Raw genomic sequence first — 18,548 nt, forward strand, 5'->3', positions numbered from 1 at the left:
TTTCACTCATTGGTTTATTGTTAGGGCGACAGATGCTTCCGTTCTAGAAGTGTAGGGTGGTGGTTGGGAAAGAGGTTGGGGGGGGTGGAACCGTTGTCCCATGTTTTGTTTTTAGTTTTGGGGTTTTTGTTCCTTAGTTTTGTTACACCAGCATTCACAAGGCACCCAGATTTGCACCCCGTGAGACATGCAGACCTCCCTTCAGACAACCCAATGGACCTGTTGATGTCCATCTTTGAAACTATCTCCCCCACGGGACCCAAAATCACACGGTCATACTTGTCAGCATGTCTGACACACTCTCACAGAGCACTTCTCTGTGTTACACCAGCACTCATATTGCGTCCGGACTTGTACTTGGCGGAGTATACAGACTTCCCTCTGGACACTACACCATGCTCCCGGGCGGCCCCTCTTGATGTAGGCCCCCCTGTGGGTCTCTGATGCCACGCCTTTCCACCATGCCAACATGCCAGATACACCTCTACTAAGCACGTCTTTATGCATTATGTCTTGGAATGTTAATGGCCTCCTGGACAGTTTCAAGCGGATGGCTGTCCTGAGCTACGCACACCGCCTTGGGGTGGACATATTATTACTACAAGAGACACATTTGCTGGGTAACCATTGCCCCTTTCTAGTGCGCTATGGATACGATAGGGCGTGGCACTTGGGGTTCACTCGGGGATCCCGAGGGGTGGCGATCCTGGTGAAGCGCTCTCATTCCCTTTTAAATTTGCAGACAACCCTCGATGCCCAGGGTACATTTGTGGCCCTCAGCGGTAAATTACACGGGAGCCCCATCAACCTTGTATCGCTCTATTCTGCTCCCTCAATGCTAGCGGCGACACTAGCCAAATCTGCAGATCTCCTGGCGTCCCTACCATTGGGTCCCACTTACCTCGGGGGTGATTTCATTGCAGTCTCCTAACCTGACCTTGATACGACCGGTCCCCGTTCCCCTACTAGAATAACACAGGCGAAGCAGCTGAGGACCTGGTCAGAGTCCCTGGGTCTGTGTGATGCTTGGTGTATATGGCACCCACATTCTAAGCAGTTTACACACACCTCGTATATGGCACCCACATTCTAAGCAGTTTACACACACCTCGGCAGCGCATCACACGCAAGCAGGTATTGACGCCATTTTCGTTCCATCAACAGATTGTCTTACGGTTCAGGATGTCGCCATCCTCCCACGTGGTATCTCGGATCACTCCCCGGTAATGATTCGCGCAGGCCCTCCTCCCGCCTTCATGCTGCAGACCTGGAGGCTTCGTGCCTGGTTCCTCCAAGACAGGGAGTTCCGGAAGGTGGTGGGACACGAACTTAAACAATACTTCCTCTCTAACGACGGATCCGTCTCTTCTCCGGGCGTTCTGTGGGAGGCAAGCAAGGCCACGATTAGGGGGATTGCTAAGGGCCAGCTTAAACGTCAGCGGCAGGCTCAAGCAGAACAAATTACCTGTCGGGAGGCGCAGGCTCTGCGCCTCGAGCGAGGCCCTTCTCAGTCTCCAAATGCCCCTGAAGCAAGAGTACTTGCCTGGCTCCGGTCAGACATCAAGCAGTTGTCGCTGGAGGTGGCCAAACTCCTTTGGTGTTCATCCTTGGCCAGGGTGTATGGTTGGGGCGACAAGAATGGTTTGCTCCTCCATCGCCTTGCCACATACCCTAGGGCAAACTGCATAATTGCCGAGGTCATGGCGCAAGACGGCTCATTGTGCGGTTCCCCAGAAGGGATGGCCCGTGCCTTTACCTCCTACTACCAGCAACTATACGAGGCCAGATCCCCATCCCTTTCACTCGCTGACATGTTGGAGGTCGAGGGTGGCCTCCTCCCCAGCTTAGAACCCATTAGCCAGAAAGATCTTGAACGCCCCATCACGCGTGAGGAGATAGAGGGAGCGATTGCCCTTGTTTCCTCTGGCAAGACACCGGGCCCAGACGGCCTCCCTCAAGAGTACTACAAGCATTATCGGGACATTCTCACTCCGCATCTGGCGGGGCTGTTTCAGGAGGCCGATGAAAAGGGTTCCTTCCCGCAGGAGACAGATATGGCCACCATTGAGGTTCTCCTCAAGTCTCAACCACCCTCACCGCGGTGTGCGGACTACCCCTCTATCTTTCTCATTAATACTGAGGTTAAATTGTTCGCCACAATCCTTGCCCAACGACTCAAACCCCATTTGGCCACGCTGGTCCACCCCGACCAATGCGGGTTTATGCCCTCACGTGGCACCAGGCACTGTCTGCAAGTCGCCCTGGCACATCGTCATCTTCTCACTCCCTATCCCGCGATTCTCCTGGTGGTCTTTGAAAAGGCCTTTGATTCGGTGGATTGGGGGTTTTTAGAGGATGTTCTATTTAGAGGATGTTCTTGATAAGACTTGGTCCCCGTTTTCGTGCCATGGTTAAGTTTCTGTACGCCTTCCCCCGCGCCCGTGTCTTGGTGAATGGGGTTTTGTTGGAGCCCTTTCCGGTTCGTAGGGGAACAAGACAGGGTTGTCCCCTATCCCCCCTGCTTTTTGCCTTGGTGATGGGGCCCTTGGCATCCATGATGTGGTTGTGCGAACATATGCAGGGATGGGAGTGGCCCAACACTGACCCAGAGAAAATTGCTCTCTATGCGGATGACGTCCTCATCTGTTTGGCAGATCCCACCCGGTCAGGCCCCCATTGCCTCCGCATTCTGCGCCTCTTTGAATGGGCCTCGGGCCTCCGGCTTAACCCTGATAAGTCAGCCCTGGTTCCCCTCCACCTGTCCCGCAAATGTTTTGACTGGCAATCCAACATTCCTCTTCGCCGTCAATCCTTCAAATACTTGGGAATATGGATGACCTTGCTCCCTGAGCTCAGCTGGGCCCTTAACGTTGCCCCCCTGGTGAAACGGGTTAAGGCTGAACTCCAGAAGTGGCAACCATTGCCCCTGAACCCCATGGGGAGGGTCGCCCTATTTAAAATGATGGTGCTTCCCGCTTCATTTATGTACTACAAAATACCCCCGTGGGCTTTCCCAGAGCCTGGTTCCGTGAACTCGATAGCATAGCTAGCAAATTTTGATGAGGGAAAGGTAGGGCCCGATTGGCACTCAACGTCTGTAGGATCCCCTCGTTCGATGGGGGCTTGGTGATGACCCATCTCTACTTGTATTATTTTGCCACGTGGCTTCTCTCCATACATGACTGGTTTTACGGGGGTTGGTCAGACCCGGCTTACAGGGGAATTGGGCTTCGCCAGGATTCAGGCTATGTTGTATGGGGCCCCTATTCCTTCCCGCTTACCGGAGGTAACGCGCTCTGTGTTGCTGGCCTGGCGGGCTGCATTGCGGCATACCAAATGGACGCACACACTGACCCAATGTACACCTTTGTGGCAGGGGACCTGGCTCAAAGAAGTTAACGTACTGTAGGGTTTCAGGGCCTGGGATCTTATAGGCATTTTGCAGCTAGGCGACGTGTGGGTGGGGGATCACATGCGATCCTTCGGTGACCTTCAAAACTGGTATTCCTTGCATCAGTCACAATTCTATAGGTATTTGCAGTTGCGTCACACCCTTCACACCCACCTTGCGACAGGTACACGTGTTCCTGACCACAGCCCGCCTGAGGTTCAGATAATGTTCGGTGAACTGGGGAGGGGTGGCATCTCCCGCATTTATCGTACACTGATCAACAATTCCCCCACTTCCTTGGACCAACTGCGGGCTCAATGGGAGGGTTGGGTGGGCACCTTGGATGAAGAGGATTGGCGTGACGCTCTTATGGCTCCTAGGACGGTCACTGCCTCTGCTAGATTGCGTTTGGTGCAACTATATTATTTACATGCTGCATATCTCACCCCGATGCGCCTTCACCGAGCCGGACTCAGCCCAGCTTCCGCTTGTGCCAGATGCGGTCACAATCCCGCAGGCTTTTTCCATATGGTATGGGTATGTCCCCGCTTGGAGCGGTTTTGGGGGGAGATTGAGGAGGAACTCACCAAAGTTTTGTGGTGGGAAGTCCCCCATGACCCAAGGCACACGATCCTGGGTATCACTGATGGGCTAGATGGGTCTCGGAACGAAAAGTTGTTTTACAATACGCCAGTGGTGGTCGCAAAACAAGACATTGCAGCCTCCTGGAAGCTCTCCGAACCACCAAGCGTTGGACGATGGAGGACTGGGGTGGACTGGTGTACCAGGCAGGAGAAGGTTATGTATGAAGCTCGTGGATGTCCTAAGAAATACCGTAGGGTTTGGGGGAAATGGTTGGGGGATGTGGCTTAGTCATAAAGGGAATGTCCAATTTTATATTCATATGCTTTTATTATATGTCTGTAAACCGGATGGTGCTAATTACTCTTCCTAGTCCTATAATTTTATGGCGTAAGGCTGTATGGCTGGTGTATTTCTTTTATTTTGTCAATTCAATAAAAATTTGTTTATCAAAACAAAAATAATGAACAAAACGACCAAAGTGACATAACTCCAATAAGTAGAACCTGAGTTATGAAATTTTAAAGATTAAACTGAAATATGGTGCTTAAAAGCATAAAATGCCAAAGGGGGATGTCTGGCAGCGCCTGACCTGGGTAAATCCAAACGTTCAAGCCGACTGCGATGGAGCGCAGGTCTGAAACAGGAACCAACCCTGCCCCGCTGAAAAAGGCGATGTGTCGTCATTGATCCAACTAGATATAGGCGATACATCGGTCCTGATCTGCGCAATTAGAGTTGCGTTGGCTTCCTGTGAGATAGACAATGCATTGTCATAAGGCCGCGCAGCCGGCGAGGCAATGTCCTTGACAGGCGATGAGTCAGGCGCAGAAGATTTGTCGGTTCCGACCGGCACAACAACGGCCATCAGTGAATTTTGCTCCCAAAACTCACTTCCAACGGCCCAGGACTGGATTGGCACCACTTGCCAGGGTTAAAATCACTGTTGGAAGAGTCCAGAACTTGCAGGAGAGTTGATGGAAGTCTTCGATATCCCTGAGACTTCAAAACAAGAGGCAATGCAGCCAGTCCTTGGAGTCACTTAGGTTCTGAAGATGTAGAGATGCAGGTCCAGTCCATCTCACTCCAATGCAAGAAGGGCAGCAGGTAATAGGGCAGGTACAGCAGGGCAAGAGTCCAGCAGGGTCCAGCAGAGCGACAGTCTCTTTAGCAGTACAGAAATCCTTCTTCAAGGCAGAATGCCTTCAGGTACAGAAGTGTATTGAAGAGGTGGAGTCTGAGGTCCTTCTTCCGTACACAGTTGTGCCTTTGCAGTGAGGAGAAGCTTCTAGAGGCATGCCTTTGAAATGCACAGATGCCCTGCTTCCCCTGTCCTGGCTCCAAGCTGGCTGGAGTGACAATGCAGGGCCGTTAAGGCCTATTGTGTATGGACAGGACACAGCCTATTCAGTTGTAAGTGAGGCAGTGCTTAGCTTCACCCCGATCAAGCCAGTTAATGGCCCATTAGCGCCTATCAAGTCAGACCTAAGCTCCCATTATATGTGGCTGTCTAGAGAATGCACAAAGCCCAGCTGTCACCCCAGACGTGGATTTAGACATAGGCTGAAGGCACCAAATGGCTAAAGTAAGAAAATGCAAACTTTCTAAAGGTGAGGCACCAAATGGCTAAAGTAAGAAAATGCCATCTTTCTAAAAGTGGTATTATCAAAATAACAATTTAAAATCCGACTTACCATAAGTTGAGATTTTACATTGCGAGACACCAAACTTGAAAAGTTTATATTTTCCCAATTGGGAATTACAATTAAAAGACGTATTAAGGTAATCACAAAGTTAACCTATAGGAGAGCCAGACCTTGCAGTAGTGAAACATGAATTTAAGAGTTGTTCACTACCTGGACATGTAAAACTTAAAAGTACAGGTCCAAATTTTAAATACACTGCTCCCTGACCATGGGGCTGTACAGGGCCTACCTTAGGGGTGACTTATATGTATTAAAAAGGAAGCGTGTGCCTGGCAAGAGGGTTAACTTGGCAGGTCAACATGGCAGTTTAAAACTGCACACAGTTGCCAGGCAATGACAAGCCTGAGACACGTTTAAAGGGCTTCTTTAAGTGGGTGGCACAATCAGTGCTGCAGGCCCACTTGTAGCATTTAATTTACCGGTCCTGGGCACATATAGTGCACTTTAGTAGGGACTTATAGGTAAATTAAATATACCAATTGTGGATAAACCAAAGTTACCATGTGTTAAGTACAAAGAACAGAGCACAAGCACTTTAGCACGCAGTGGTAAAGTGCCCAGAGTCCTAAAGCCAACAAAAAACAAATTCAACAAAAAGGGGAGGAGGGAGGCAAAAGGTTTGGGGATGACCCTGTAGAAAGGGCCATTCCAACAGAGGGCAGATAGTCAGACCCAAGACCTTCAGGTACCACACTCTCCTGGCACAATTTGGTACCACTAGGATAACTGTGGCCCGGTCACTCCTGATTTTCTTCAGATAACGGGCAGGAGCGCCACTCTATGAGGAATGGGTCTCCAAGCATTCCGGCGAACGCCAGCACACAAAAGTGTTGACATTGCATGTTCTCGGCGTTGCAAACAGATTTAGCCAGGGATCTCCCCACCTTCAGATGCGATTGCCATTCACGATTCTCTAGGCGTCGTTGACTGAGTTTGTCTGCCCTGGTGTTTAAAGATCTTATCAGGTGGTGCACCACCAGGTAAATCTCCTGATGATCTGTCGCTCTAGATGCGTAGAGCATCCTCGAACAGAACAATGGAACCCATCCCGCTCTGCCTGTTGTAGTACCACATGGCGGCGGTTTTGTCTGTGAGAACCTGCATCAGCCTGCCTTTGATGTTCACCTGTGCAGTGCAGTCATCGCAGGCCTTAGAGTAGTGCCACAAACCCAAGCACCCAAGGGAACCTATGTGAGGATCTCTCACAGATGTATGTTTGCAACAGTCCCCACAAGGCTAAAATCCTGTAGTCTTAGGGGATGATATCCCTTGCACACTGGAAGATTTGAAGGAAATAATTCTCTTCACAAATGAAGAAAAAAGAAAGAGAGGTGCTCGGGATCCACAACTGAAGGCACATAAAGAAATGAACTGATGCAGCGTGAACGGGGGGGCGTTAATATGCGGCTCCGTTCGGAATGGCATTGACAATGAGTTACACAGTGCCACCTGCCGCCAGGCAGGAGCGCTGCTTAAAATTTCTCGGATCTGGTCTGGCCCTGGGGATGTTGACAAGGTGAAGAATATGAGTGTTGATCAGATATTGCATTTCAAGTGACATCGGTTGATTAGGAGGGCTGCTATATGAAAAAGTAATGTCTCAGGGGGAGAAGAGTTGTGTATATCACCCAAAGTAGAACATAAGTGGGGCTCATCTTGTAGCAAACCTACTGCCAAGGGGAGGCACACTAGTTGGGTGGTAATATGTTAAAAAAAATTATATCATGTGTTTGTTACAGCTTTGTATAGTAACATTGGATGGCAACCTTTGTAGTGAAATAATGTCGTTTATAGTTTAATTGCAATGTCGAGTACGGCGATTTGCCCCCCTCCACCTGGTGGGCATAATAATGCAAAGGGAGATGTACTACAACAGGCACTTTACTATGCCGTATTTCCAGCTGTATGTTGTTTTGTGCATAAATTGAATAAAGAGTATTGAAAAAAAAAAAAGTTGCATCTCGTTACCTCTCACAGAACTAGAGTGAACGTATGTGTCAATAGACTTTTGGCGAGACGATGAAGGAGGACCTTCATGTTGGGTATTAAATGTGCTATTTTTATTGCTAACCACCCATACTCATTTGCTTTTAGGACTGCGAGGCCTTATGATGTCAGTAATGATTGCTGCTCTCATGTCCTCTCTGACTTCCATCTTTAATAGTGCAAGCACCATCTTCACTATGGACTTGTGGCGGTTATTCCGAACTCGCTCTTCCGAATGGGAGCTCATGATTGTCGGCAGGTGAAGGAATTCCACTTTTGATTTCATCTTCTGCTCACTTTTCTGCTTTAGTTTGTTTCATCACTTCTTTGCATATTTAAAAACTTTTTTTAACTTCTCTTGCCCTATAGTTGAATGTCTGCCCAGATTTCGCCACACTTCTCTCTTAAAGACTCCCAATACTTGCTGCTATTAAAAAAAGGGGAACTGGGGAAAGTGACACGTACACCGCAGTGACCTTAAGCTTTCAAAACCAACCTCCAATTGCTACAGTCCACTGGGAACTGCCCAATCAAACAAAAAGGCAGTTCGGCCCTGCTGCTATGGAAAATATATTGCCATGGACTCATCTGCCCCAAGTTGCCAGCATCAAATCGTTAGAAGGTCTTCACTGTTTAGTTTGGGTCTTCTGAAACTGCTTTTTTGTGTGCATTCTATGGCATTTCTGAGCAGCAAAAATGTAAAGTGGCACTGAAGCTCAGAGAAACGTGTCACGGAGGCCCTTATAAAGTGTTTTTAACAGTACCATATGCAGTCCTATATTTAAATTAACATCCAAAGATAATGCAATTTTCCTTCTCAGCAGCTATTCTCTAGAGCAAACACCCTGATCCTAACTGAGACTGTTGGGACCCTGTAAAGTGGTATTTACCTTAAAAAACACCTCCTCAAGGCAGTTCTGTTCCGAAGTGGCATGAGTCACCAGGGCCTAGAGACCCTGTCTCTGATATTAGTAAACCATAGAAACACCAATAGTAGTAGTATTCAGTAGTAGAATGTTAACAAACTATTTTGTTCTTTTTCACAAAATTCAAAGAAAGCACTCTGGGCAAAGTTTTTGTTGTAACACATTCCAGGTTTTTATCAGGGGCCTACTCTTTTAAATTAATTTGATGGCTTCCAGCTTACTATGACTATTGTTCCCATTTACTGTACTCACCAGGACTGTAACTCATCTACTTCACCTTAATATCAGACACCCTCTCAGACGAATTCCACCAGTAACTGATTACAATATCCAATACTTCTCAAAACAAAATCAACACATAAGGCCTGATTTGGAGTTTGATGGTTAGTACACTCTGTCCCAAACGCTTAGTCTGTCCCCCCTCATTTAGAGACAGATGGCCTGTAAACTTTCTATTGATGCAGCCACGTTGATGGAAAGATTTGTCCGACGGCCGGATGGAGAAGGGGCTGTCGGAGGAAGGTCATTACCCAACCTGCCCTATTTAGGGTGGATGGTGTAATGTCCTCTTTTTCTGTCCCTCCATACTGGACAAAAAAAAAAAAAATGACATTAGCTGTTATTTCACGAGGTCATTCGTTTTTTTGTTTTCCAGAAACTAACTCCCGCTTGGGGAGTTTGTTTCTGAAGAACGAAAAAAGTTTAAAAGTTTAGGGAAAGGTTGTCAAAACTTTGCCATCCATCCACCAAACGTTTTGTACCTAGATGGTAGTCCATCATGGTGGTAGAGGTAAATACCTCCGTGACCCTGAAGGACTGACTACTATTGCCAAAGAATAGATCAGGCCCATAATGGATTACCCCGTTCGATCCTTTCGGAGATCCATTGTAGCTCTGTGTCCTCTTCTTGTTGACAGACTTGTCTTCGTCTGATTCCGACTCCTATCCTTTGCACCTCTATATCCTCTACTTGTTGATTGACTTGTGACCTTGTGATACTGCCTCATACAACTGCCCCTCTGTCTGTGTTCTCTTCGTGTTGAATGGTGTGCCACTTGATCCTGACTCAGATTATTTGTACCTCTGTGTCCTCTCTTTATGACCTACTTCTCTCCCTCAGGTCCAGTCTAAAGTCCTTTCTTTCTCTGTGCGTGGTCCATGTTGAATGATTGGGCTTCATCCAACTCTTTACTGGTTTTATCTAGCCTCCTTATTTAAAACTGTAGGATATACTTCTTGCACTGCTCTTTCTGTCTCAGATACTTTTACCTAGGTGTCAGCCTCTTCTGGCACTAATTCAGCTCCCCCATTCCCTATGTGATGGCTTTGTGACATTATAAACTGAGACTAACTCTGTCCAGGATACTTCAGGCTTTAAATGTCAGCTCATTGCCTCTGTTATCCCTGCCAGGGTTTTTGTGTTGGTGTTGGTTGTCATATCCATTCTTTGGATTCCCCTGGTGCAGGCCAGTCAGGGTGGGCAGCTGTTTATTTACATCCAGTCTATAAGTTCCTACTTGCAACCTCCAGTGGCCATGGTCTTCATTGCCGGCTGTTTTTGGAAGCGCACAAATGAAAAGGTGAGTCACACGCTCCAAATATTGATAATACAAATTACATTTATTTGTCATGTATTGGGTTATGTGGTATGCAACTGTGCAATGTTACCATAATTGAACACATTTAAAGTAGAAAAATAATAACCAAAACCACCAAGTATACATTTTACAGCACACGCTTTCAATTAAACCCAGCCTGACCATTAATTCATTTGGGGCCACATGTACGACGGTTTTTGCATGCGCAAATGGGATTGCTAACCCGTTTGCACATGCAAAAACCATTAGGGGTATGTACAATACCAAAATAGCGAGCCGCAATTTATTTGCGACTCACTATTTTGGTATTGCCAGTCGCTATTAGTAAGGGGACGTTCCCTTCCTAATAGCGAGCGCAACCCCATGTACAAAGGTTTTGCGCCACATTTGCGGGCACAAAACTCTCGCAAATTACCACCCTCTTCAAGAGGGTGGTAATGGGGTAGAAAAAGGGAAGGTGTCCCCAGGGGACCCCATCTCCTTTGCAAACGCAGGGAGAACATTTTTTAAGGGCAGGCAGTGGTCCCAGGGACCACTGCCTGCCCTTAAAAAATTAAGCGAAAACATTTTTTTTTTTTTTTTTTTTTAAATGCATCCTGTTTATCTTTAAGGAAAACGGGCTGCAACTGAGAAAAAAGAAACTGCTTTATTTAAAAGCAGTCCCAGACATGGTGGTCTGCTGAGCCCAGCAGGCCACCATACCTGGGAGGGCATGCCATTCCCAATGAGGTCGCAAATTGCGAGAGGCTCATTAATATTCATGAGCCTCTCTACTTGCGAACCCATTGGGAATCGCTAACAGTGTGTTATACACTGTTGTACATCCAAAATAGCGCCTCACAAATTGCGAGTCGCAAAAGACTAGCAATTTGCGAGGCGCAATTTTGGCCGTCGTACATCTGGCCCCAAGACCTTTACAGCATGCCCTCACTGGACCTAGTCATGTGTAATCCTAAATAACTTATAAAACAAGCATTTGCAATGCAATAGGTCTCGCATTATAAAAGTGTGAGCTGTTGGTATTGCTAATAATAATGCAACACTAGCTATTGGCATTGTAAATGATAATGGCATTTATTTATGTGTTTTTTTAATAAAATAGATAAAGGCATTGTCATGAACAATGCCAATAGCTTACACTTTTGCAAATGCAAGACCTATTGCATTGCAAATGCAATAGGTCTCACATTTATAGGAGTTTGAGCTATTGGCATTGTAAATGACAATGCTTTTTATTTAAGTTTTTTTTTTTAAAAACATAAATAAAAGGCACTGTCATTTATAATGCCAATAGCTCAAACTTGAATAACTGCGAGACCTATTGCATTGCAAATGCTTGTTAGAGGGGGAGTCTTAGGCTGTGGTGCGCATGTTTGAAGTCACTGTGGGCAGCCACCTCGAAGGTGCAGGCTGCAGACTCATCTTCTGGTGTATATGTAAACGTAGTGGGGCCGCTGCCCCTCTTTACATTATTGAAAGTTGACCATGTTTTCTGTCCCCCACATACAGATCTTCGGTGCGGTTCGCAACAATTTATCTGAAACAACCATGCTAAAAGTACATGCAAGAATCAGTTTGCTCCATGAAATGGGAACCCTGCAGCCCCAGGCAGAGAAGAATGCCTGGTCTAATTAGATGAAACGCGCAGCTCAGATTACCGCTGAACTTTGAACTCAGCCAGAGGCCCAATTCTCACCTCTCTGACAATACCGCGGTATCGTCTGAATGGCTGGCGGACCAGAGATCACTTAAAAACTCTGTTCAGTCCCACTGGCAAATGCCCACAAGAGAGATACCCTGTTTGGTGTGAGAGATGCAGGCAGGAGTCGGCTTAAGTAGCAGAATGCCAGAAATGAAGACAGGGAGAAAGAGAGAGTGTGAGAAAAACACAGCGACAAAAGGAGACCCAGAGAGACTCAGTGAGAAAGAGAAACTAAGAAATTGTCAGAGAAAAGGGGAGAGGAGGAGAGGAAAACAAACAGAGAGAAAGACATAGAGAGAGAGAGAGAAAATATATTAAGAGAAAGGAAGGAGGGGCACAGGGAAACTCAGAGACACAGAGTAAGAGGCAGACAGAGACAGACAGAGGGAGCGAGAGAGAAATAGGTTCAGCGATATAGAGACAGAGAAAGACTGAGATAGATATTATACATATCGAGAGAACTAGATATATATATAGAGAGGTGAAAAGAAACAGAGGGAGAAATAAGAAAGAGACAGAGAGGAAGGCAGAGTAGTAGAAAGAGAGATAAAGAGATGGGAACAGGGAGAGTGCAAGAGAGAGAGCGAGGCTCAAGGGAATGGGAAGAGAAAGACAGAAATAGAGTAGAGCAAAGAGAGAAATAGATGAAAGAGACAGGGAGGGAGAAAGAGGGAGACACAGAGGGAAAGGGGTGAAACCAAAAGAGAAAGAGAGACAGATAAAGAGATGGACATAGAGAAAGTGAAAGTGAGAGACTCAGAAAGACAGAGAGGTAGAACATTTCATGCAATTTGGTGTGTGCTGCTTGAAAAAACTGTTTAATCGGGAAAATAAGATTTTATCTGACTGACTCATTGTATGACTAAACCCACCCAAAGGGGAATGGCGTCAGAAGTGATTATTCTGTCATCTTGTCAGCTCAGCATTAGGCAAAGATAAGGGTGTTTGTCCTCTACGAGAGGGTCTGGAGGTTGCACGAGTCTCTCAAAAACAACTACGGCATCTTGAATTTAAATCAGATAGCTGGGTAGACAACAGAAAATGTGCCGGGGAGGCAAGGCTATGATGTCGCTGTAGGTAATGCATGAGAAAGGGGATTGCAAGTAGTTGGGCGTTGATACACAGGAAAACAAGCATTAGCCGCATGCGCGCCTCGCGCTTAAAGTTTTTTTAAAAAACAACAAAAAAAGACAAGCCCGGCGGAGCGTGGTGCGCGCGCTTGGGGGCGGGGGAGCGCATTCCAGGATGACACAGATGGTTTCCATCGAGTTCTGGTTCGCATGGCTGAAACAGTCTAAGTTAGAAAGGGGGAACAAAAAAAGAGAAACAGAACACACAAAATATGAAGCAAAAAAACGTACAAAGCGCACAAACAATGGGAGATGAAAAGAAATAGAATGTAGAACTAAAGATGGAAGAGAGCTGGATAAGAACAGACAATTATACCGCAAGAGGAAAGGGGTGAACACGAGACATTAATATGAAAATAGAGGAGATAAAAGAAGAAAACGACAATGATTGAAAGAAAACTGCATAAACACGAACACACTGTGGTGGATTATAAATCCTGCAGAGAAAAGTCACCTTGTGCACGGTTATGCGTTCACCAAGCACGGATCTGAACTCGGTAACTCGAGCAGCACCCTAAGTGATGAAAACAGTGTGCGTAATGTCTGGCGCGTAGCTTGGTCAATACGTTTGGGGGAGGGGGGTTGGGAGCTTCTTTTCAATATAGCCTCAAATAATGTCTCAAAAACACCCGCCGCCTTGCTTTGCAGACATAGATATAAATGCGATTTACTCAGCAGCATGTACATTTTCTAGTGAAAAGAAATAGAACGTAGAACTAAAGATGGAAGAGAGCTGGATAAGAACAGACAATTATACCGCGAGAGGAAAGGGGTGAACACTAGACATTAATACGAAAATAGAGGAGATAAAAGAAGAAAACGACAATGATTGAAAGAAAACTGCATAAACACGAACACACTGTGGTGGATTATAAATCCTGCAAACAAAAGTCACCTTGTGCACGGTTATGCGTTCACCAAGCACGGATCTGAACTCAGTAACTCGAGCAGCACCCTAAGTGATGAAAACAGTTTGCGTCATGTCTGGCGCGTAACTTGGTCAATACGTTTGGGGGAGGGGGGTTGGGAGCTTCTTTTCAATATAGCCTCAAATAATGTCTCAAAAACACCCGCCGCCTTGCTTTGCAGACAGATATAAATGCGATTTACTCAGCAGCATGTACATTTTCTAGTTACTTTAAAACGTGTATGAGCACAGCAAGTCTAGAAGCAGCTAAACTATTTGTGTAGAAATCTACGGGCGTTGTCGAAATTGGTTCCTTGCTGGAAGGAAAAACGTATATAAAATTCACTCTGCAACAAGACTACAACTGAATATTAAGACTCAATGAGTAAAGGAGAGGCATTCATGGAGGGAGGAAGGGAGGCGGCCGTGCGGCCGCGAATGTGAAAGTGATCGCGATCAAACATCAATGCGGCCGTGCGGGCGCGAAAGTGAAAGAAAACGAGTGCTTTCAGGCTGCCAAATGGTGCGCGCGCCCGGCGCACATGCACTGTATTTGGAGGCCTGAAAGCACTCGTTTGCACTTCCAAAACTCGCTTACTATAAGTCTCGCCAGAGCAGCGCTAAAGCGCTGTCCCAGGCGAGACCTAAAAAGGAAACATGAGGCATCCAATTCTTACAAAATACACTCATTAAATTGCTCAGAGAATATGCATTTTTAATGCACCACTAAAAATATTTATGTAAGTTTTAACTGCTTGCACATCTTAATAAATACTCAATTATTGGATCAAAACTTGAGAACCTCTCACAAAAATGTGGATTTTTTAATCACAAATCCCTGCCAGTGTGGATAATATATGAAAGTGATATTGTGGTGAGTATGGCCAGCTGGAGCAGTAGAAAGCTGGGATCTGTTTGGTTTTCAGCTGAGGCCCTTCGTCCACCCCCACCTGCCAGGGTATACTGAACCAACCCATTGGTCGTGGAAGTGTCTGTCTGATTTAGAATAACTTGGCTCCTAGGAGAAGCAAAGATAAGATTCTCCCAACAAACCCTAGCCGGTAGGATATTTAATGTACCTAGGCTTGAGTAGGAGTGTAGTTAGTTGGTGAGAAGCCTTGTGAGCCCACAGATATCACTAATCAGCGGGGAATGTGTAGCAATGCTAAAGACTCTGCTGTCGCTGGAGTTTTGTGGTGGACGCACAAAGAATGGTGGATCTTCCACAACAGAGCTGTAGCCATTAGGAAGATGCCAAAGAGTAGTCCAGCTTTTGGGACAAGTACTTCTTGGGCCTGATCAAGACTACTCCTTGTGGTCCACGGATTTGGTCTTTTATAAGGTGGAGACATTGATAGGTAGATGGGTTTTTTCCTTCACCCTCGCCTACCCCTGTGTGCCCTGGCATGTTACATCTGGTCTATGTGCATCTACTGTGCCCCATTAGGACTGCCTGTATAAGAGGAGATTTTGCAGAAAGGCGGACACATAAGTAGCTCATTAAGCTGTTCGTCACAGTTAACAAAATCAAGAAGAAAAATGGTTCAGGGCCACCATAATGAATCTGAAATAACCACATGGGAAAAGATGCATTTCCGCCCATTTAAAGTCCTGTATGTGATCCTTATTATAAAGATGACTAACGTTTTCAGACACTAGTAAAAACAGTGAAAGAGAAGGTAGCGAGCCCATCTAATTGAGAGGTAAGGAATGGAAAAAGGACTTGTAAACTGTGCCTCCAAGAGCCATGTTTTAGAGTCCCAATGGAGTAAAGATCCAGATGAGATGGAGCAGATGCAGTCTTTAAAAACTGTGTGATTGAGAGAATAGTGCAGTTGGAGAAGTAATCATAATGTGCTCCAAGGATCATTAAAAAGAGCTGCTTTAAGCAGTGATCCAGAAAAAGAGAGATATTGTTAAAACCCAACAGTCTTCTCTTGTTTCCTGACTTAAGTCCAAACACCCTGGTGGGGAAGAAGACTCTACACACCTGGGTCTGTGAGTTTGGGTTAGTTCTTCTCTGGGGGTTGGGACGTAGATGTAGTGTGGGTCTAACTCTATTGTTTTTGATGTTCTAATTTGAAGTCTGGCTATAGACAGTTTAAGCTGTCAGGCAGACCTCATATCAGCACAAGATACAACACACACTATATATTATATCAAAGGCCGAAACCGAGTTGAAGCCAGTCACATTAGATATTAGCTGGTTTTAGAAAGTCCCTTTCAAGCTTTGGCTTGCTAAATGGTTCATCACATTATAGGACCAGCCACGACATTTCCTGGAAGTGTACATATACAGTTACAGTTTTTCATGGTAAGTTCAAAAGTAACATGTCTCTATGACAGCAGCAGTTGGACGACTTTGTGCATGCGCGCACACACACATACACGTCTGAAACATTCACGCACTCATGAAATACAGATGGGTTCTCAGTGCACCTGCAGCAGCAGCACTCAGCCCCTCTTACAACTAGAGTGGGGATGAAGAGTAGACAGAACGACCATCAGTGGCTGCCGAGTAACAATAGTGTGGGTCATATCTGACCAACTGCAGTAAGCACAGAGACAATGGAGTGTGGGTGAGAGGGGATGTGGCAAGCACACAAACAACAAACAATGGGTGGGCTGTGTGTAAGCAGACCGACAATGGAGGGTGGGCAAAAGGGTATGGGGCAAGCACATGTACAACGGAGGGGGTGGGAGGGGCTGGGTAAGTACACAGACAACAGAGGATGGGCATGAGGGGCAGCGGTAAGCAAACAGACAATGCTAGGTGTGGAGTCGTTGCTGTGGAAAACAAACAGACAAGCACACAGTCAACAAAAGGTAGACCTGGAGTTAGTACCATAACAACTGAGGTTTTAGTGCGGGGTATGGGGGAAGCATACAAACCACAAATGGATCTCAGGGGGAACATGAGGGAGAAGCACATGAGGGAGACAGGTAGAAAAGACTCACACTCTTATAGTGTGTACCCATAAAGAAACAAGCATTTGCAATGCAATAGGTCTTGCATTTAAGCAAGTTTGAGCTATTGGCATTGTAAATGACAATGGGTTTTATTTATGTTTTGGTTTTTAAAACATAAATAAAAGGCATTGTAATTTATAATGCCAATAGCTCAAACTTGCGTAAATGCGAGACCTATTGTATTGCAAATGCTTGTTAAACCCGCCCTGAATTATATCGGCCACGCCACTATGAGAGACCCGCCAGTTTTTTCATCCCACTTAATGCCCTGGTGTTAATGCAAAGTCTCTGACTGCAGTGCTTTTGGGCTGATTTATTGTCTCACCCTGAGAGCCTACTCCAAAGCAGGAATGTCGCTCTTCAGTTGAGCTGATTCTCTTTTCCCCTTGGGAACTAAGGCTGACATTGAATTGCCGAGATACGTAGGGGTGGGCGGAATTTGCGCAAAGCTCTGCGAAATGGTAAAAATCTCCGCGAGCACACAGAAATTCCGCGAACACGCGGAATTGCTTGTTCGCAATGCTTTTTTCCTGTTCGCAAACGCTGTTTGCGTGCTCGGGGGGAAATATCTCGTGAACACTCATTTTGAGAATGCAAACAAGCAAAAAAATTCTGTAAAGCCGCGGAACGCAGAATTTTGGGCAATTCCGCGTTCTCTGTGGAACGCGAAATTACCCAAATTCTGCAAATTCCGCTAGCGGGACCGAATTTACCGCCCAGGCCTAGAGATAAGTCAAGCACAGAGTAACACAACACTGGAGCCCCCGGCACTGAAGAAACAGGACAGGAAGGAATTTTTCATTATTCAAAATGTATGGAGTTAAATTAAGAGAAAGGGGAGAGTAAGAACGAAACTGAAAGGCAGAGGGAGGAAGTATTAAATATGCCAGAAGGAAGAACGACCGGCCCGTGCAGCGATTGAAGAAAAGCCAAGTGGGCCTGCTGGAGGAAATAAGGCTGCAACAGCGTGCTGAGAGGAGGAGCGATAGAGACCTCCGGCAGCTGCTGTCCTTATAGCGTGAAGATAGGAGACACGCTGTGGAAATAGGAGATCAGCGTGGAAATATATTTAATAAACGAACAAAAAATTATCATGTGCCCAGAAAAAGGAGAGAGGAGGGATGAGGGAGAGAGGTATCATGTGCCCAGAAAAAGGAGAGAGGAGGGATGAGGGAGAGAGGAGGGACGGGGAGGGGGCGGGAGCAAAGGAAAGACGGACGGGTACTGCTTGCGCACGGAGCACATTAATGATATTTATAAAGGGAATGAGCAGGTAAGCGAGAAACTGGTTTCATATAGCGCAAACTACACCTGCAGGTATCCGAGTGCTTTATATGAGCACCAGTTGCGTTATCGACACGTTAAAAGGCACCGACAGCGCCTGAGGGAGATGGCGACAGGAGGACGCAGCGCCGCCTGGGATCCGTAAACAAGCTGTTGCCATTGTGGTAAAAAAATAGTGCCTACTAACTAATTAAGGAGACAGTGTAACGCCGCAAGTAAAACATCCAGTCCGGATGGGCAGTCCAAAAAGGAGACAGGGCGGTAACAAAGAAGACTCATTTTCAATCGGAGGCCACCGTTTAGCATAAACGATGACGCCAGCCAATCAAAAAGTTGGGCGTGGCTTCAACTCCACTTCTGAAATAT

General features: G+C 46.3%; 1 protein-coding gene and 1 long non-coding RNA gene across 6 annotated transcripts in view; one reads left to right on the plus strand and one right to left on the minus strand.

Annotated features, from left to right (window-relative positions):
• The window catches only part of LOC146796748 (uncharacterized), a 276,266-nt gene that overhangs the window by 215,084 nt on the left and 42,634 nt on the right, over positions 1-18,548 (minus strand). The gene's annotated exons all lie outside the window — the stretch shown is intronic.
• Positions 1-18,548, plus strand: part of SLC5A11 (solute carrier family 5 member 11) — a 226,343-nt gene that overhangs the window by 175,372 nt on the left and 32,423 nt on the right. For all 4 annotated transcript variants that reach the window (XM_085629443.1, XM_085629445.1, XM_085629446.1 and 1 more), the window contains exons 12-13: positions 7,774-7,924; positions 10,003-10,171. In XM_085629443.1, coding sequence (XP_085485569.1) covers positions 7,774-7,924; positions 10,003-10,171 — 320 coding nt within the window. The remainder of the gene's footprint in view (positions 1-7,773; positions 7,925-10,002; positions 10,172-18,548) is intronic.

The sequence above is a fragment of the Triturus cristatus genome, chromosome 10, assembly GCF_964204655.1.
Source record: "Triturus cristatus chromosome 10, aTriCri1.1, whole genome shotgun sequence".
In the NCBI taxonomy this organism is placed as follows: domain Eukaryota; kingdom Metazoa; phylum Chordata; class Amphibia; order Caudata; family Salamandridae; genus Triturus; species Triturus cristatus.